Below are 21,707 nucleotides of genomic sequence, written 5' to 3'. Positions count from 1 at the left end.
GAGATAACATGGAACACTGGTGAATTCTCCCAGGAGTGACCAGCCGTCCAAAATTATTCCAAAAGGGCATGGACAACTCATCCAGGAGGTCACAAAAGAACCCAGTTAAGTTCAGTGTTAATGATTCAATAATTAGTAAAAGACTGGTTGAAAATCGTATCCATGGCAGGGCTACACATAATTTCAGAAAAAGAACATCACACTGAACGTAAAACATGGTGGTGGTAGTGTGATGGTCTGGGGCTTCTTTGCTGCTTTAGGACAACTTGATGTAATAGATGAAACCAGGAATTCAGCTGTTTACCAGATAATCCTGAAGGAGAATGTCCAGCCATCTGTTCCTGACCTCAAGCTCAGGTTCTGCAGCATGTGAAAAACATAGGGGTGGCACAAACACTTTTTCACACAGGATTTGTTTGGATTGTATTGTGTATTGTGTTGTTTTTCCTTCATTAAATAAAATTATATAATTTAAAAAGTGCTTTAAATATTTACTTAGTTTATCTTTGTAGAGTATTAAAGTTTGTTTAATAATCAGAAAAATATCAGAATCACATTTGCACTGGAGCAAATGCTTTTTCAAGCCACTGTATACTCAATTAAATTAAAGCTTGTTTTCAGCTATAGTTTAAATACACTGAGATAAAAAAATAAAATATGCTATCCATTTATGATCGGATTAGCAACATAACAGTATTAAAACAAACAAAAACACTGAAATCAACTTGTTTTATATGATAAAATAAATCCTACTGTCAGGGGCCATCTGCAGTGCTGTCTTCCCGCCACTAGAGGGAGACTGGACTTCCAGGGAAAATTACAATCTTCCTCTATAACAACAGTTTCTGAAAAAGCAGCTGGCAGCAGTAGTCAGTGACCAGATTCAGATTTATTTCTGAAATAGTCAACAAGCCAAAACATGTTTGTCATCTATAATGAGCTACTTTTACAATAGAGCTTCTAGGCTAATCTAGCTAAAATCCTGCCACAGACATTCTCAAACGCTCTGGATCATATTTTTATTGAGAATATCTCTGTAATTATAAAACACTGTAACAAGAATGGACATATTATTTAGAATTTCTCATGTGAAAAACATACAATTACATACATACATATACAAATCTGATGACCAATCAGTCACCAATTACCAATGGGCCACTGAGCCTGCTTGTAAAGTGTGTGAAGATAATAATAGAGTGACTTTTTTTTTTACTGAAAAGAATTTCCTCACCCAAACCTTCAGCCTTTGTTACAGAAAGAATGTGGATTTTTGTTTTTCATTTCAGTGAAATCTCTCAGCTTCCACAGTTTAGTTTTTTTGTAAAATGTTAACTGCAACAATCCTAACACTAGACACTGGAAAAAGTATCATTTTACTTCAGTTAATTGATAGAAGTGTACATAGAGTACAGTGTTTTATTTGAGAAAAACATTTGGCAGCAGAGGAATTAAATCAACACTTAACAAAGCGCACACACACACACACACACACACACGCACACATTAAAGGCAAGACCAACAATGTATATCGGAATTTGTTTGATCACCATAGACTACCAGAACAGCTAACAAACGTCTTGCTAATATTCACCCTACAATGTACATAGTACCAGTCAAAAGTTTGGACAGACATTGTTTTTCTTTATTTCTTCATTTAATGTATTTTGTACATTGTAGGTTAATATTAAACATCAAAATAATTAAAGGACAAATATGGAATTACGCAATAAGCGTGTTAGTTCTCCACAATCACCTGACCTAAACCCAGCAGAGATGGAGCTTCACAGTGTGAAGGAAAAGCAGCAACTATTGTTCAGCAGCTCCAGAAACTTCATCCAGGTGATTCTACCTCACTCTACCTCATGAAGATTAAAATACCAAGAGTGTGCAGATCTGTCCTCTAAGCTAGATGTGGTATTTAGAAGAATCTAAAGTACTGCTTCTAAAACATATGCTTGTTAATTTAACATGTTTTGTTTCCAAATTAATTCTGCATGTGCTCCTGTATAGATTTTTTATCCTTCTTTCACTGTGGTGGGGCACATAACATTTTTGTATTTATTTACCTTAATGTAGTTTCACACTGAAGACATTTATTATTGTTGTCCTTATCAAAATAATAATTATATCTACTGTTTTACTTATTTCTCACTTGTATAATGTAGTTTAGTGCACACACAGTATATTGTGGTCCACAGTCCTGTAATGCCTTTCTATAAAAAAATAGGCTGATAGATTCTACAAGAATTAAACGTCTCCTTCTTTTAAATCTAAGTCCAGAACAGGCACAGCTTTTTACACAGGTTTAGCATTACATACATTTTCACATAGTAAATGAATCTTTAAGGTAGGAAATGCAACAGTTGGAAATGGACCAGGTGTGCAAGTCTGATTGAGACCTATCTACACAGACTCTGACTTTAGGAGGATAAACATTTCTGCAATTAATAGCATTACATTACATATTTCTTAAGTAGATTATTTAGTACTTTTATTTATTTATTTATTATTTATTTTCTTTGTGAATTATTCTTATACATGCAAAACTATATAGACCATGATTCCAATTATATCCAAGGTGTAAATACAATCTATAGGCACTGTATAAATATATATGTATGCATGTTATTATGAAGAACAGAATTATAACACAAGCAGGACTGAGGCATCTGTTTATGCTCTCTTTATTGTCACACAGCAATACAGATAGATGAACTCCTGCAGTCACAATGTTGTTTTATTAAAGATCCAGTTTCTGTATTCATGATAACAGATGTTCATGAAATATGATGATGGATTACTATTAAGAATGCGGCTGTCACCTGAAAGCAATCCATACAGAACATCATTCCAGACCAGGCTTCCACCGGAATCACCCTGCAAACACACACAAACACAGAGAAGGATGGGCTTTTTTTGCATATGTATTTTATGGTTAGTACATCACAAGGATGTAGGATTATGAGAAAACTTACTGCATTGGTACTAACGCCACGCTGAAAAATACAAATATGATGACCAGGGGGAATTTGGTCACCAAAGACTCGCTGGAACCAGTTTTGTCTTGGAAAACCCCATGCAGGACAGCTGACCACCTCAGATGTTGCTCTTCGAAGACTATTATCTACGTAGGAAACTGCAGGTTTAAAAAAAAAAAAAAAAGCTCTGTAAAGATAACTACTTAATTTTAAAGTATACTCTCTCTGAAAAAACATGATGATTTTATTTTCATTTAAATGCCCCTGAAATGTTGGAAATATAATTATTTTAATAATGCAAATGTAATAATGCAAATACACTTGTTTACAAAGCAACGCACATTTAATTAAGGGAAATTATCACATTTAAAATAATTCATTAAATTTAACACTGTTTTGTAAGATTAACGTTTAACTGTGCTCAAACAAATATATGAATGACAACATGATTTTTAGATGCTTCCTCTTTTCTGCAGCATTGTACTTGATCATAGGATTACTCCTTTGTTTCAAGCATATTCCTTATGCTTTCACTTACAGAACAAACTCATAATTTAATATAATATAACTCATTCACTCACTCACTCATCGTCAACCGCTTTATCCGTTAAGGGTCGCGGGGGAGGGGCTGGAGTATATACCAGCCAGCATCGGGCGGAAGGCAGTATACACCCTGGACAGGCCGAAAATCCATCGCAGGGCAGACAAACACAGACAGACACACAGACACATCCACTTACACACTCACACCTAAGGGGCAATTTTTATCTGACATCCAATTAGTCTTTGGACTGACTGTGGGAGGAAACCGGAGCACCCGCAGACACGGGAAATTATAATTTTTCTCCCTCAAAATTGGCGGTCCCTGGTGTTTAAGGTGCTGAACTGCAAGTCTAGATCCACTAAAGAAGCTCTTTATGAATAACGACTGGGTCAGGGCACTCGTTAATCTGCGAGCGAGTTTACATAGTACTTTAGTTACGCACTGGTTTGGGAAACACTCTTTAATTAACAATCAATATTAAGTACGAGTTAACGAAGTTCTTAGCGTTATGAAGCTTTCGGGAAACCCACCCCAGAACAGGCAAAAATACTGGTGATATTCTGTGATTAAACATGCCAAAAAATACAATGGGTAATTTTAAGGGCAACAAATTTCATGAAGGAGACGTCCATATACTGTACAATAAGTTGATAAAGTAGTCGTTGATCTTACTCATCCTTCGTGTGATTCCAGGTGGAGCTCTGGTTGGTTTGAGCCGTGCGTTCATCCAGCCATAAAAAGTAATCATTTCACCAGTGTGAGGAGCAGGTGCAGTGCAGCCTCGTACAGGAAGGGGGATGGGGGTCAATTGTCCATTGAAGTTGTTGACCAGTCTCAGAAGCATGAGGTCATGGTGGGATCCATGTCCACAACATTTGTGCTTTTTATTAATTCTCCTTTGTTGATTTGCATTGGGAAAAGGATTCAAAGCTACCTTTATAAACCTGACATCGCAAAACAGAAAGAAAAGAAATTACTTTTCAACATTAGTTGATTTTAACTCTCAGGGAGATCATTCCAAAAACAGAATTTGCTGTGTGGTAATATAAAATGAAGAATACTTGGAATACGCATTTTAACCTGCATTAGAGAAAGTATGCATATGTTGTGCATTAAAGGTATGCATTATGTTGTGCATTGCACATTAATTTAACATGGCCCAGATCATGTGGGATAGTGTTGCTTCTGATATAATTTCCTGAAAAAAAGGAATATTAATAATGTTGATTTTATAGCTTATAAACACACAGCCATACATAAAGTAACAATTAAAAATTAATGTGGGTATTTTTTTTTACCTATGTTGTGCATTAGAGGGGGTAGTGAGACAAAAATGGGTTTTATCCAAAAAGTAAGAAAAATAAATAAGAATGTATGATTATCAAAAACATGTAAATTTAGGGATAAATTGAATACTGAATTATGTAATTAATTTATTGCGAAGATATGAAAAAAATCTAAACTTTTGAAATTTTGCACATCAAAGGGTTAATGTGTTTCTCACTGACCCACACACACATCGCCCCCTCCTGGCCTATTCTATGGCCAGTTCATCCGTGGACTACAAAAAATAACCATATCAAATAATGTTCTTACCAGCCATCACAGTGAGCAGCAGTGAGGACCCAGATGTCATTAATCAGTGAACCCCCACAGATCATTGGTGTAAATAAAAATCTGGAACGAGTGAGCACAACCACATGATGCAGTCCTTGACCTCGAGGTACATTTCCTCCGAGGGTAGGATAACCAGGACTCACAAAAACTCTCTTCTCAACATCCCCTAGTGAATAACCTTGTAAATAAAGGAAACAGTAAGAATGAATATTAATGGACAATTTGTGGATTGGAATATCCTTATATTTAAATGCAACACATGCAATTCCATGTTGAGTAAATCACATTCTCAAAATGAACTGTTTTTATATTTTTTAATAGTGCCCCAATAAAAACAATACACTTCAAGGATAAACACATAACATTACGAGATTAAAGTCCTAATATTACAAGATTAAAGATGAAATTATAAAAGAAAACAGTCATACTGTTTTAAAAGAAATTTAGTTCTAACTGCTTGGACTGCAGTTTATGAACAGAGAACAGGGGCAACATTTTACTTGTAGGGCAACTGCTCAATGAGAAGGGTAATTTCCATCAACACTGTTCTTATACACAAATACAACATTGAGATTAGTGCCAAAGAATATACAATAGTAACAGAAGCTATTCCTGAGGGTATTGATCCTAAAAACACTGCTACTAAGATTCCTACAACCACCAACACAGTACTGAAACTCTGTACTAGAACACACACAGTCCTGAAACTTTTTCAAAATCGGACCTGCACTACACACCCAATACCTGCACTACTGCTATACTTGCACTGTCATACACACTTTAATTCCCCAAGAACTGTGAACTTTAAGAACTTTACGCACTCATTCACTTTACCAGCCTTAAGCTATATACCATATTTGCACTACTGTTATACGGCTTCTATTTATACTGTCACCCCATCTCAATCACCATCAATATTGCACTATTGTCTTCCGTCTTACATATGTCTATTGTGTTCTGTTGTACATATAGTGTCTCCCATTCTTTTATATTTATATATCTTATTTCACCCCCCACCACTACTGCACTTTGTTTTCTGTCTCATGTATGTCTATTGTGTCCCTGCTGTATTGTACACATAGTGTCTCCCATTCTTTCTTTTATTATATCTATTATCTGTACCTGCTGTAAAATTGGGAAGGAGAGTAACGTAATTTCAATTCTCTGTATGTCCTGTGCATATGCAGTATTAACAATAAAACTACTTGACTTGATTAGAAACTTATATATCCCTAGATCTATACATGGAATTCTATCTCAGTGGGCTTTAAATTTTACATTTGATTGGAACAAGGTTTGGACTCTTTCTAAAGAATAAATAACAAGACAATAGAAGTGACATACAAAATCCATCATAAAAGTTATTTCAGGAACAGTATTATCTCAAAATAAAATGCACAGGTGGAGAACAAGTGCTACTTTTGTGGTGAAAAAATGAATGTGTTGAACATATTGTCCTTAATTGTATCCATTCAAGTTATTTCTGGAATGATGCAATGAAGGACTTTGGCTAAGAATGAATTTTGGTGTGGTATTTTATTTTAGGGACTGCATCAAGAATGTTTGCTTCTTGATTAATCTGCTTATTTTACTGGGTAAATAAATATTCTATCCATAAAATGAATATATAAATATATATATATGACAATTCTTAGTTTAAACAAAGAAGCATTTTTTGCTAACAAGCTTTTACAGGGCTGCTGTGATTGCCATCAGTTATCTACAGTACTAACCTGCTGCTTATTAATGCTCTTTTGTCACAGTTATATAATACAGTGTCCAGATTTTGCCGTGTTGGCATTGCTACCGGTAGCCTAACCTTCGGCTCTGGGATGCTGGTAAAAAAAAATTGGCTTCTGTTTTTGTTTTATTTTCCATTTTTGTTTGGATCATCAAATAAAAAACACAAGCTGTTATTTGTTTTTTGATATTACATTAAAAAACGAAAAATTAAATAATAAATTCATTTTTAATTTTCTGGTTTTGGATTTTCAATTGAATCTCAAAACAACAAATAAAATCATACATGGATTCCCAGCACCCAACAGGTAAATGTATTATAGTCACAGAAACAGTGAAGTAGCGGATAAGAGAAACTGTGTCCAAACTTGTCCAAATATACTTAATAATATTAAATGAAATTATTTAAAAATTAAATTAATTTTAATGAAAAATTGTATGATCACATTTGAACATTTTCAAATGTAAAAAAAGGTATATATATATATATATATATATATATATATATATATATATATATATATATATATATATTTGTAATAAACTGTGATTGTTGATAAATTAACATGTGAATGCTTTTTGTAAGGGATTTCAAGAAGAAAGGTGTTTAAAGCTCTATGATAAATCTCAGTCCAAAACATTCTTTAGCAGCACTGTTTATTTTAACATTAAGCAGAGTTTAACTTACCTGCCACCACCAAAAGAAAGAGACTCTTCATCAGGCCCTTCATCATGATGCTCTTCCTCACTGTGCAGCAAGTCCGAGACTGAGGACTTTTAAACTCTACATATCACACTTTAAACTGATAACCAATCAGGTCATCACACTGCAAACACCAGACACCACTTACCAACGGTCCACCAAAGATGCTTTGAATATGTGTAAAGATAACTGCACGAGGTTGCTTTGAATGTGTGTAAAGATAATATTATTTGTTTTAGACAGTTTTCTCACACATACTTTTGGCCTCTGGTATTGAATTAATATTGAATATTATTTCATTGAAATCTCTCAGATACAACAGTTGGCAAAGCTTTAGCATAAAGCATTAGATGTCAACTGCACCACATCACTAGATACTTAACTAATTAAATTTAATAAAAATAGGACAAATTGGGTTTTACTTCAACATGAAAAAAAATACAAAAGCTAATTAATCAAAGGGAAGCAGATATTAAAGTACAGTGTTGCAGAACTCTTTGTTTGGGTTGTGGCGACAAGACTGTGAACCCATTAGTAAGAGATCATTTTATTTATTTAGAATAATCATTAAAGTAAAGATCTGACTGCCTAATTTTACTCATACATATTGCCAAAAATTGGAGTGTACAATTCTAGGATCAGGGAGATGCTGCGCACCCAATGACTCCAAAAACTATATTTATTAAAATCATTTTGGACTATTAAAGAAATTCAGGAGAGTTAGGTAACTTTTACACATCTGGTTTGAATAAATAAACAAGAATAAATAAAATAAGGAAGCTACTCAGACATGTTTTAAATTTTTCAGGAAATCTGAGCTTACCCTGATCACCCTGATCAGACCTCACTTTCTCACCTGGCTCATTTATCTGGAATTTATCTGGGGGTGTGTTAAGCTGCACATCTGTGAAGGCACCATTAATGCTGAAAGGTACATACAGGTTTTGGAGCAACATATGCTGCCATCCAAGCGTTTTTCAGGAATGTCCCTGCTTATTTCAGCAACACAATGCCGAGCCACATTCTGTATGTTTTACAACAGGGTGGCTTTGTAGTAAAAGTGCAGATACTAACCCAGGTTGAATGTTGGTCATGGCATAGGATATCAAAAACATTATGTCAGGATAACATCTAACATACTGTTACGTGCCTGCAGGGAAACTGACCTGCCTAAAATCCAAACCCGTCTCCCATTACAAATTTGTGGTGTATATTGTGAATTACAAAATACAAAAACTGAGATCCCGGATTGCTGAGCACTGAAGATGTACATCAAACAAGAATGGGCAAATAACTCCACCTACAAAAAAATTAATGGCCTTAGTTGACAAATGTTTATTGGACATTATTAAAAGGAAAGATGATGTAATACAGTGGTAAACTTCTTTGGAACGTGTTGCAGGCATCAAAATTTAAATGAGTGAATATTTGCAAAATACAATACAGTTTACCTGTTTGAACAATAAAAGTCTTGTCTTTGTAGTGAATGGTGTATATATGTAATAATTTTGTATGATATACTTATATATTGTGCCATGGGAAAATCCATGATGCCTTTGGGTGCCCTTTGCGGGCCTATCCCTAGTCAGTTGACAGTAGTTTATAGAATAAAACAATAATTTTCTTTTTTTCTCAAACACATACCTATAAATAGTAAAATGAGAGAAACGGATCACCTTGAAGTGGTTAATAATCTATTATAAACACAGCACATGCAATAGTACCTTAGACACCAATCAATTACAACCTTAATACCTACCTCCTCCATACAATCACTATCCACTTTTAACATAATCCAACATAATCCACACTTACCATACAAAAGTAGGTAGGACTGTATAATAGAGAGGACAGAGTGTAAAACCTGCAGCAACATGTTAGGGTCAATGCAGTGCTCAGAACCACCCACCATGCAATTAGTAGCTGCTCTGTCATGGTGCTGTACCAGTGAAGAACAGGGTAAAATAAGGAAAATAAAGTATACAGAGAAACATAAGTACTACAATCTTCACTTAAATAACTGGAACAGTGGAACTGAAAAGATGGACAGTGAGCATAGAAACAAGGAGGTGGTGTGAATTAAGTGTTTGGTTGGTATTGCATAGAGTAAAGTATTATTATTATTATTATTAACTTCACATGAGATCACATAATAAGGGTAGAGCCAGTAAAATGGCCGTTACTTTACTTTGAAGATAAGCTACTGTGCTAAAGTAAGATGTCCTTTCCTTATGCAAAATAACAGAATAAAATGTATTCTATAAAACATGTGACCAGTTGATTAAAGCCATTTCACATTTTGTTCATTTCCATACATACAAATCTTTATTTGTGTAGTGAGATAATGCAGTCAAAATAAGAGTCCGTTTGGCTATTCATTATTCCTGATATGGCCATTTTGCAAATGGGCATAGAGAAGTAGATATGGAGGCTTTAAAAACGATCTGCTTTATGCCTGCAATTATCAAACGTGCTGCCCAGCTAGGAAGACTATGATGAAGAGACTGATGAGTGGTTCTTTTTTTCTTCTGACACTGGCAGGTAAGACACAAACCTGTAGCTCTATACATAACCTATTTTTGCATTTTTAGCAAATTAAATTTTTGATTTTGCACAAAACATGACTACCCTTTTCTTTTTTTAGTACTACAAGTCATTTTACTATTCTGAATTTACTTTCTGGAAATTTTAAGTGTAGTTTTTTTTTACATCCCTTTCTTCCTAGCTGACCATGAATAAGCTGAGGACCTTTCAAGCCTATTTCAGTTTTCATTTAAATTATTATTATTTTTAAAACTCAAAACCTTTAAGAGTGCTTTTAAAGCATGTGTCTGTCCCTCAGGTGCCATTTCAGAAGTTCTTCAGCCAAGAACTGACAGTCCAGACAATGAGGGTGAGCACCAAGTGCTTCTAACAGTTCCTGGTGATGATCTTGGCCACTGTGGAGGAGCTCTAATCAGTCCTGAGTGGGTTCTTACTGCAGCTCACTGCAATCTAATGTAAGAGCAAACAAGTACCCTACAGTTATTATACAGTAAATATTAACAATAACATAGCTTTTATTCACATTACTGTAATCTGCAATACATTTTTACAGTGTACGGTAAAGTACAGTCATTTCATGGAACTATTCTACAAATGCAATTAGGAAAACTTATTTGGAATTTCACAACTCACCTACCCCCCTGTAGCACAGTTACATTTTTAAAAGATTCTGGTGCTTCATATCAGTGATACTGTGTGTCCTCCTTCAGAGACTCTGACGTGGTGTTGGAGGTGATACTGGGTCAACATCCTGGCCTAAAAGGAAAACGGAGGAAAGTCATTGAGACAAAGACATTCAGTAAAGACAAGGTTCTTCACGACATCATGCTGCTGAAAGTGAAGAAAGAACCTACTGACAGATTTCCCACCATTAAACTACCTGCTGAAAAAAGCTGTAAAGCTCCAGCAGCAAACACTGTAGTTCAGTTTTATGGATGGATTAATGCAGCATATATAACTACACGTAAGTTTCTCAAGTATGCCAGTTATTTGAGTCTTGATTTGAATTTTTCACAAACACAGTTAAAGTACACTACCAGTCAAAGTTGTAGAACACCCTATTTTCAGTTGTCTAGTAGCAGTGCTGTATGGCCTAGACAAGCTGCTTTTTATTTTTTTCATCTTAGCAATGTCAGATTCATAACTCTTTGTTTCATTGCTAAAACTAAGACTTAGTCCAATGTTAAACTGGGCTAACGGCTGGTGTCGCCATGTGGCTAAGCCCAGAGTTGGAAAATAATGAATTACATTTTCTCAAGTTACTGTAATTAAGTAGATTTTATGAGTAATTTGTAATTTTTAAAGTAGTTTTTAAAATAGGTAATTCTACTTTTACTCAAGTACATTTTGACACACGTAATTTACTTTGCTACATTGGAAAACTCCCCATTACTGAGTACAAATTAAAATGCTGGGAAAAAAAAAACAATTGTCTGAATTTAAAAAATATATATGCTTGCGCATGGAATAACAAGGCAATAACGCCCTTATGCGATGCAAAATGTGTCTGCCCCACCGGACAGAGCTGTCAGCTTTTAAAACTTCCACATTAAACCTGCGAAAGCATGTGGTGGTAAGGATTTTTATCATTAAACAATCTGATTGAATGTTAAAAAAAACATGTAGCAGTTAAAGCACAGCAATGGCAAGTTAAAAAATAATAATGAACTGTAAAACTATAAAATGACAGTTTATAGTCACATATATGACCATAACTTTTAACAGTAAAGAAAAAAAATGGATCATAGAAACCTACGCCACTTCTTGAAAATGTTCTTGAAAATGTTTTATGTGGTCCAAACTAATATGTGAAATAATAGTTAGTTTAAAAAAAATAATTTATGATTTGTTTTACTTTTTTACATAAAATAATTAAAAGTAACTGCATTTTAAATTGAGTACTTTTTTTTTACTTTTACTTGAGTAGAATTTTAGCAAAGTAAAGGTACTTTTACTTAATTACAATTTTTTTTAGTACTTTTTCCACCCCTGGGTAAGCCAGACCTGACTCTTCCTGTACCAGTTTTCTTCAGTTTCTCCAAAAGTCTTTTGAAGGTGTAGGAAACCGTACTCATTGCACTCAGATTTTATTTGTGATTTCTGTAAAGAAAAGACTAATACTTTTAATAGCTAACAATGATATGTGTTTGTTTGTTTTCTAGTTATTATGATGAAAATGTTGTGTGTCATGTAAAGGCTGCAGTAGTCTGTTCCAGCACTGTTTTACTATAGGCAAAGGCTTTGTAGATTGCCATTTTTAAAATGTATTTCCATTGACAAAATGCTTAAATCGCAAAAATAAATGGGAAAAATGTACGTGTTCTTAAACTTTTGACCGGAAGTGTACATTCCATTTAGTTACAGTGATCACATAAATATACTGTGCTACAGCTTTTTAGAAAATAAGCTATGTCAGCTTGTGTGTGCTCAGTGGATTGTTCTAGTAAATTTGATCTTCCTCCAGCATTTAACAAACTCTCTCATCCTCCAGACCAAAAGCCTGAGAAACTGCAGAAAGGAAAGCTCACAGTCTCAGCATGCACAAAAGTATCAGAAGAAGAGATGCAGCCACTTCCATACGATTTCCTGCATGAAAAGCATGCAATGCTGTGTGCAAAACACCCCTCTGGAGTGAAGGATTGTGAGGTACGTCTGCACTGCTCACTCACAAACACACAAAACAAGCTGTTTAGGTCTTGATATGTGTAATTAAATAATTACAGCATCCCTTTCTCTCTCTCTCAGCTCTTTGGTGGAACCAGTTTGGTGCAGGGTGATGTTCTGCATGGGGTGCTCATGAATTACGACATCCTCTGTGAGAAACCAGTAGAATTCATGGATGTGTGTGCTTACAGAAACTGGATCAAAAAAGAAGCTAACGTGTAAGAGAGCAGTGTGAGCTGTACTGATAATAAAGAGATGTCCGATCTCCTTAAGAGCAGAAACACCCACTGTCCTCTCTGTTCATTCTCACATTTCACTGCTTTCACAGATCAGCCAAGAATAGAAAAACCAAAAGGCAGATTTACGCATGAGAGACGATTACAGCAGGAAGATCACAGCATTTGTTTTATGATTATACAATGAACAGGAATGTCATTAGAGTAGTATGAACTCTAGTGAAGTCCCTAGGGGTGTTGGGATGGGGGGTCTACTTTATAGTATTTGGTTTAAATAATACACACAGCTATTTGGAGACATTTCCACAAAAAAGCAGATTTCGGTTGGCTATAAATATAATTGCTTACTTATGTTTCCAATTGTAAGAGGCTCAAATAAAGCAAAGACACCAGCAGTGGTACATACAATAATAGCAGTTAAAAACACTGAGAATATAGATTGATTCAATTAAATTAATTTGTTGTGTAGTTGCATCCCTGTCAAATAAATAAAGTTATTGTTTTACTAATTTCCTATTTAAGGAATTTGACAAATTTTCAAACATTTTCACATTTTCAAAGACCACTATATCACAGTATTTCCACCATGGTGCTTGGAGATAGAGGGGCAAAGAGAAGTGCAGCTGGTTCATCTCGGAATATAATGTAAAAAAAAAAATAATAATAATCTATACATACACACACCCAGCCCTTCAGATATCCACCTCAGAAACTTTACTGCACTTGTTTAAACCCAAATCAGAGAATATTCTGCTCACTGAAGACGAAAAAGACACTAAAAAACAGCAAAGACGATACTTTACAAACCCAATATCAATAGTATTTTATATTGTGACTTAAAGGCTGGTCTTTATGTTGTCTGGTCTGGTTCACATTCGTATTGCCTAATTCTGACATTTACTTTTACCAGGAACAGCATATCAAATCAATTGTAAAGAGATAAAAAAAAAAAAGCTTAGAACCATTTAGACCAGTCTTGTTGGCTCTCCAAACAGTTTTAGTGTATTTTGCAGCCCCTTGGGAAAATGAATTGCCTACCCCTGGCTTAAAGAATAAAAACTAAAAAATGGGACACAGTAGAAGTCTCTGTAATTGTTTTAAATAAAGGAATTAAGCAACACTGACAGTACTGACAGAAAGAGATAAAACATTAAGCTGTGTGTCAACCTACCCAGTGATGAAACAGAATGAATATCAGGATCCCTCTGTTATTCCAGTTTGAATATTCCAGTATAACATTGTAAAGCACAAAAGCATCACAGCACTTTCATGTTAAAAGAAAAGAACCCTGCACACTGACCACACCTCTGCCAACCCTGCTGTCTTATTACTCTTTACATCATACAGTTACTGTGTTTCTAAAAGTCTACCTTGTCAGGGAGTGGCTACAAGTGCCGTGTCAGAGTTCAGGAACGTTAGGAAGATTGGAGACAGCCTAGCCGATTAGTGATGGGAATTCCAGCTCCCAGCTCACAAAGAACAGCTGGCTCTTTTGGCTCCCAAGTGGCTCCTTAGATATTTTTTTTTGGTTACAATTTATTATCAAATTATGTGTAAAATGAATTACAACATGAAAAACATACATTATATGAAATATGTATTATTTATATGTCTTTATTTATACAAAAATAAATTACAAAAATAAATACAAAAACGAAGGCCCATCTCAAATAAACAACCAGGTCCAATCTCTAAATGTGTATATTCTTTGTAAATTTCCAACTATATACAGTGAAACCAACAGCACAAAACAACATTTAGCCTAACAGCTGACATGTGAACATCTATCAACATGGAGGCTTACCTGGCTATGACTGGTCATTATGTGGACAGTGAGAACCATACACTTTGTACATCAATGTTGGGAGCGCAACACTTCCCTCAACAGCACACTGCTGAAAATATGTCCCAAGTAACAAAAAACTTAATGGAGGAGCGAGCCATAGCAGAGAAAGTGACATGTCTGGTCACAGATGCGGCTGCAAACATGATCGCATGGGTCAGAAAGCTCCAAATCAGACACACGATTTGCGTAGTGCATTCTTTAAATTTAACAGTTTGAAAATCATGTGACCAATTTGAGACACTCACTGATATCTGATTCAGATACATACTTTAGAACCAGTACTACAGCCAAAGAGGACCAGTGAAGAATAGGGTGTCAACTAGATGGAACAGCACTTATTTAATGCTGGAACGCATGGTGGAACAAAAGGAGTCAGTGCTGGTATCTCTGGCCTCTTTAAAAAGCAATATACCCCCGCTAACTATAGACGAAATCATAAAGAGAACTCTGTGTGCTTTCTCCATTTAATCAAGCGAAAGGGAAAAAAGAGTATCTGGATCAAAAGAAATCCCAATGCTTAAAATGTCCCACCACGGAAATTGCTATGAATCTGTTAAGACTGCTAGAAAGACGGTGTAACCTGGAGTCACTAAGTGTAATGATAATACCAACACTGCTGGACCCTCGGTTTAAGACAATGACATTCTTAAGTGTGTCAAAAGCTAATGATGCAGTAAAAACACTAAAATCTCAGTGTGTAGCAGAAATGAGAAGCACTGTACATGGACTCAAATGGAAGATGCCCAAGCTGGTCTTTCAACTCTCTCTGCTCCCAGTTCAGGTATGTCATGAATGTTAATTGCATTTATTTGTATTTTAATGTTCTTGCAAATCACTCCATGTGATTATAATGAATTACTAACGCAGATGCATTTTATTTTTTCCTAAGATTACCACCTGTGTCAGCAGCTGGAGAGCAAGGCCAACTCAAATTTCACCACCGGTGCCATTATCGAGGTACAAAGACACATCTCCGAAGTGAACACCCCAAGATCACAGGATCCCTTGCAGTACTGGAAAACACAAAGCCTAATTTACCCTACCTTATAGAAACTTGTAATAAAATATCTATGCACGCCATCATCATCAGTGCCCAGTGAAAGGCTTTTCTATAAAAGCAGGAGAAATTGTTTGTAAACGGTGCAATCGCCTCGACCCAAATATGTTAAAGCAGCTTATGTTTCTTTTTTTTTTTTTACTTTTTTCCCCCATTTCCTCCCCAATTTACACAGCCAATTACCCAACCCACTCATTAAGACCTATCACTAGTAATGACCCAACACACCAGAGATTGAAGACTAACACATGCTTCCTCCGATACATGTGAATTCAGTCACCGCTTCTTTTCGAGCTGCTGCTGATGCAGCATTGCCGAGCAGCCAGCGCGCTTGGAGGAAAGCGCAGCAACTCGGTTCCGGTACATCAGCTCACAGATGCCCTGCTTCAGACATCACCCTAGGAGTGATGTGGGGAGAGAGCGCCATGTACCCACCCAGAGGGAGCAGGGCCAATTTTGCTCCCTTTGAGCTCATGCAGCTTGATGGCAAAGCTGCATGAGCGGGGGTTCGAACCTGCGACCTCCCGCTCTTAGTGGCAGCGCTTTAGACCGCTGGGCACCTTAGGTTTCTAAATAAAAACGTATGATTGAATCTTCAGTCTGTTTCCATTCTTTTTTGAAGTTGCTTGCAATGACTTAAGTCCAGCAGATGTCGCCATTAAGTGATACAGCAACACAATTTCAACACAGTGTTGATACAGTTTGGTAAATGTGATATACACCCAATGAGGCCTCATTTGCTCATCACTAGTTTTCAGGTTGCAGCTCGCCTGTGATTTAGTAGGTCTGAGAACCGGTCCGCAAACCCCCGTACGGTGACGGTTCGTCATTTTTCACAAGCCATAAGTCGCGGACCTTTGCTGACGTGAGTGAGTAAAATGACCTTAATGGGCGGGGTTTATTTCCAGCAGCCAATGACCGACTAGTCCCCACCCACCCGTAAAAACAGGGTCAAAACTAACTGTCAGAAAATTATTGTTGTTTGATAAGCTAAAAATATTAAAATCTAATAAAGTATATAATTAAATAAAATATTAAAAACAAAAATATACCCACTTGACCCACTTTCCCTATCCCTGCCTCATGCACGCACGCACATATCGCTTTTCCACCAAAAAACTCCCGTTTTATCCCGGTGCTTTTCAGCGAACCGGCCCGCGTTTCCACCAGTTTTAGTGGAACCGTCAAAACGTCACATCAGTAAACGTACCGGCACTATTGGCTGATGTGGACGGAGTCGGAGAGCCAGGGTTGCACTGGTCCGCTGTGGCCGAATTCAGCGCCACCAGTCATCTGGGGCCCAGCACGCTGTCCAGCACATCATAAAACGCCGGTACACTCCCCCGCCCAGCTCCACTACACATTTTTAAGCGTTTTCAGCTTGTTTATCACTTGCTCTGTAGTGCGAACATGTCCTGCCCGCGATAAATCCCCCTCTAGTTCACCGTAGTTTCTCCTTACTAGTTCTCCCTTAATCCTGAAACTCCGGAGAAGCCCAAATCCAGAGTTAATACTGTTTCCTCAGCAGACCACTGTACGGCTGGGTAACACTTTATAATACTGTTCCATAGTTAATAGGTAACTAAGCAGGAACTAAGCAGGAACTAATTAATAGTGCTGCATTAACACCTAAATATTTTCTATTAACTACCAGGGAGTACTGAATAATTACTCAGTAGATAATACTGAACTAATGATTATAGTAGTACACTATTAACTCCACAATAATTACTGAGACTTACATATCTCCCAGAGAACTACTTACTAATGATGTCTCCTTTATATTAACTATTCATTAATTACTGCTCAAATCAACATTAATTACTGAAAACCCTTACATGCCACCTGGGGAACTATAGATCTAAATCAGGCATATTTGAGTTAAATGCATATTAATTTAAGGCATATTTGAATTAAACAAGTGACACCATTTGTAGTAGTGGTAACCTTAATTACCTTATTATCCTCAGTTCCTTCCAAATATTAGCAACATAAAATAAAATACTTTAGTGTGTATTACTCTGCTTAACCATCATTTTTGGAAAAAAAAACAAAAACATTATAACGTAATATTATTGCATAGAAGACACTGATGAAAGTTCTCCAGAAGGCATCTAACACTCTAAAAATGACTGTAAGACAGTAATAATGTAACAATCATTGCTTTAATACTAGGTTTCAGCCTTATAAAAGTGCATCTTCAGCGTTTGCAGTCTCAGAGAGATTTATTTTACTGCGCACTCTTAGGGTAATTACGGTAATTTCACAGCGGACGCAGCTCTCCAGGTCCTTCGTGTAAATTCTCTGCTGTGCGCTGCTGCTGTTGCTGCTGCTGTTGCTGCTGCTGCTGGAGGAGGATTAAGAGACTCTGCTGCTTTCATATTTCTGTATTTGATTGAAAATAAACTAGTAATCAAGATATTGAGATCTTTTACAGCTTATTTTACCCCCAGATCAGAGGAGGACTCTTTGTGGGTTGTTAACCAGCTTTAGGATGTGTGTTAGCTAGCTAAGTTAGCTAAGTTGTGTGTGTAGTTAGCGTTAGCCAGCTAAGTTAGCTAGGTTATGTAACTGGCTAAGTTAGCTAGGTTAAAAACCAGGGATTTCATGCATGACGTCTTTAAGGGGTGTGGTTTTGGGAGGGATTTCGTCGTTAGGGGAGGGGCTTAAAAAAGTCAAGGAGCCTGCGCAGAGAGAGACCCGCGCAAATCAAAAAGCCAGTCGAAAGGAAATTCAGGTACAGTATTAACTCTAGAAAACCCTTTTTGTGGAATAAAACGTGCACAAAACGATAGAAAATATTAAAAATATATCTGGATAAATCGATTTATATCAGTTTAATCTGTTTAAGGAACTTAAGGTACAGTATTGACTCTATAAAACCCTTTTTGTGGAATAAAACGTGCACGAAACGCTAGAAAATATTCGAAATATATCTGGATAAATCGGTTTATATCAGTTTAATCTGATTTATATATATCTGGTATCCAAATACCTGGATGTTGTGGCGGGTATTTCACGTCAATGCAGTTTAATCTGATTTATATAAATCTGGTATCCAAATACCTGGATGTTGTGGCGGGTATTTCATGTCAATGCAGTTTAATGTGATTTATATATATCTGGTATCCAAATACCTGGATGTTGTGGCGGGTATTTCATGTCAGTGCAGTTTAATGTGATTTATATATATCTGGTATCCAAATACCTGGATGCTGTGGCAGGTATTTCATGTCAATGCAGTTTATATCTGTTTATATCTGTTTAATCTGATTTATATATATCTGGTATCCAAATACCTGGATGCTGTGGCAGGTATTTCATGTCAATGCAGTTTATATCTGTTTAATCTGATTTATATAAATCTGGTATCCAAATACCTGGATGCTGTGGCAGGTATTTCATGTCAGTGCAGTTTAATGTGATTTATATATATCTGGTATCCAAATACCTGGATGTTGTGGCAGGTATTTCATGTCAGTGCAGTTTATATCTGTTTATATCTGTTTGGTATCCAAATACCTGGATGTTGTGGCGGGTATTTCATGTCAGTGCAGTTTATATCTGTTTAATCTGATTTATATAAATCTGGTATCCAAATACCTGGATGTTGTGGCGGGTATTTCATGTCAGTGCAGTTTAATCTGATTTATATATATCTGGTATCCAAATACCTGGATGTTGTGGCGGGTATTTCATTTCAGTGCAGTTTAATGTGATTTATATAAATCTGGTGTCCATAGATTTAAACAGATATAAACTGCATTGACATGAAATACCCGCCACAACATCCAGGTATTTGGATACCAGATATATATAAATCAGATTAAACTGCATTGACGTGAAATACCCGCCACAACATCCAGGTATTTGGATACCAGATATATATAAATCAGATTAAACTGATATAAACCGATTTATCCAGATATATTTCGAATATTTTCTAGCGTTTCGTGCACGTTTTATTCCACAAAAAGGGTTTTATAGAGTCAATACTGTACCTTAAGTTCCTTAAACAGATTAAACTGATATAAATCGATTTATCCAGATATATTTTTAATATTTTCTATCGTTTTGTGCACGTTTTATTCCACAAAAAGGGTTTTCTAGAGTTAATACTGTACCTGAATTTCCTTTCGACTGGCTTTTTGATTTGCGCGGGTCTCTCTCTGCGCAGGCTCCTTGACTTTTTTAAGCCCCTCCCCTAACGACGAAATCCCTCCCAAAACCACACCCCTTAAAGAAGTCATGCATGAAATCCCTGGTTTTTAGTGAGAGCCAGGTTATGTGTGTGTTAGTTAACTGGCTAAGTTAGCTAGGTTATGTATGTGTTAGTTAACTAGTTTAAATGTGTGTTAGTTAGCTAGGTTATGTGTGTTCGTTTGCTAGCTAAGTTAACTTTTATATGTGGGTTAGTTAGCTAGGTTATATGTGTGTTAGCAAGTTAAATGCGTGTGTGTTAGTTAGCTAGGTTAAATGTGTGTTAGTTAGCAAGCTAAGTTAGCTAGGGGAAATGTGTGTGTGTTAGGTAGGTTAATTGTGTTAGTTAACTAGGTTAAATGTGTGTGTGTTAGTTAACTAGGTTAAATGTGTGTGTGTTAGTTAACTAGGTTAAATGTGTGTGTGTGTTAGTTAGCTAGGTTAAATGTGTGTTGTTATTATTATTATTATTATTAATGTATATTTCCCTTTATAATACTGTGGTATGATTTGCAGTAACTCCTAAAGAAGAACACAGTAACTCCTCAGTAATTAGTAATTAGTTACCATGTTTCTCACTTTATAATACTGTGACATGATCTACAGTAACTCCTAAAGAAGAACACAGTAACTCCTCACTCATTAGTAATTAGTTAACATGTTTCTCACTTTATAATACTGTGGTATGATTTGCAGTAACTCCTAAAGAAGAACACAGTAACTCCTCAGTAATTAGTAATTAGTTACCATGTTTCTCACTTTATAATACTGTGACATGATCTACAGTAACTCCTAAAGAAGAAAGCAGTAACTCCTCACTCATTAGTAATTAGTTAACATGTTTCTCACTTTATAATACTGTGGTATGATCTGCAGTAACTCCTAAAGAAGAAAGCAGTAACTCCTCACTCATTAGTAATTAGTTAACATGTTTCTCACTTTATAATACTGTGGTATGATCTGCAGTAACTCCTCAGTCATTAGTAACGGGTTACCATGTGCTGCTGTTAACTCCCGAAAAAAGAAGACAGGGACCCCTTATTAATTATCTATGAAGAACACAGGGATGCCTAGTTTGTTATCTAACACAAATATTTATTCATTTAAACATGATTTCCCCCAGAATAAGGATGTAGGACACAGCCTAGAGTAAAGCTGTATGTGAGCCATCACTTCTACTGAGCACATCTCCAGGAGGACTGAAGTGGAGCACAGGTTTAGATTAAACACCTGTAACACACTGACAGAACATTACAAAAATGGGGGTTAAGCAGACTACTGCACATTTCAGTGTGTCTAACATTTGGAAGATATTGAGGATACTAAGGTAAGTAAGGTTAACATATGATAAGTGGTGTCACTGACTTTACAGTACAGTCAGTCTTAGAGTCTTCTGGAGAACATAAATAATGTCTACTATGTAATAATATTACGTTATAAATTTTTTTAGTTCTTTCAAAAATGGGGTTTAAGCAGATTACGACACACTAGTATTTTACTATATGTTGCTAATATTTGGAAGATAATGATGATAATAAGGTAATTAAGGTTACTACTACTACAAATGGTGTCACT

The 21,707-nt window shown here is 36.0% G+C and overlaps 2 protein-coding genes and 1 long non-coding RNA gene across 3 annotated transcripts; 1 reads left to right on the top strand and 2 right to left on the bottom strand.

Annotated features, from left to right (window-relative positions):
* Nucleotides 1-2,688: 2,688 nt before the first annotated feature.
* On the bottom strand, nucleotides 2,689-5,316 carry LOC111193655 (kallikrein-15-like). Its single transcript, XM_049479693.1, has 4 exons — nucleotides 5,122-5,316; nucleotides 4,198-4,469; nucleotides 2,979-3,139; nucleotides 2,689-2,880 (listed from the first exon to the last, which is right to left on the bottom strand). Exons 1-4 carry the CDS (start codon nucleotides 5,184-5,186, stop codon nucleotides 2,728-2,730), a joined length of 651 nt encoding a protein of 216 aa, XP_049335650.1. The 5' UTR covers nucleotides 5,187-5,316; the 3' UTR covers nucleotides 2,689-2,727.
* A 4,742-nt stretch (nucleotides 5,317-10,058) lies between these two features.
* Nucleotides 10,059-13,333, top strand: LOC111193671 (kallikrein-6-like). The gene is made up of 5 exons (XM_022675096.2): nucleotides 10,059-10,126; nucleotides 10,428-10,584; nucleotides 10,840-11,093; nucleotides 12,621-12,775; nucleotides 12,875-13,333. The coding sequence occupies exons 1-5, from the start codon at nucleotides 10,078-10,080 to the stop codon at nucleotides 13,013-13,015; spliced, it is 756 nt and encodes a 251-aa protein (XP_022530817.2). The 5' UTR covers nucleotides 10,059-10,077; the 3' UTR covers nucleotides 13,016-13,333.
* On the bottom strand, nucleotides 10,492-14,366 carry LOC125802236 (uncharacterized). The gene is made up of 3 exons (XR_007439271.1): nucleotides 14,201-14,366; nucleotides 10,763-10,885; nucleotides 10,492-10,579 (listed from the first exon to the last, which is right to left on the bottom strand). It is a non-coding gene; the product is annotated as an uncharacterized LOC125802236 (long non-coding RNA).
* Between the last annotated feature and the right edge of the window lie 7,341 nt (nucleotides 14,367-21,707).

Source organism: Astyanax mexicanus, chromosome 5 (assembly GCF_023375975.1).
Source record: "Astyanax mexicanus isolate ESR-SI-001 chromosome 5, AstMex3_surface, whole genome shotgun sequence".
NCBI classification, from domain to species: Eukaryota; Metazoa; Chordata; class Actinopteri; order Characiformes; family Acestrorhamphidae; genus Astyanax; species Astyanax mexicanus.
This window is presented reverse-complemented; position numbering and strand designations above follow the sequence as displayed.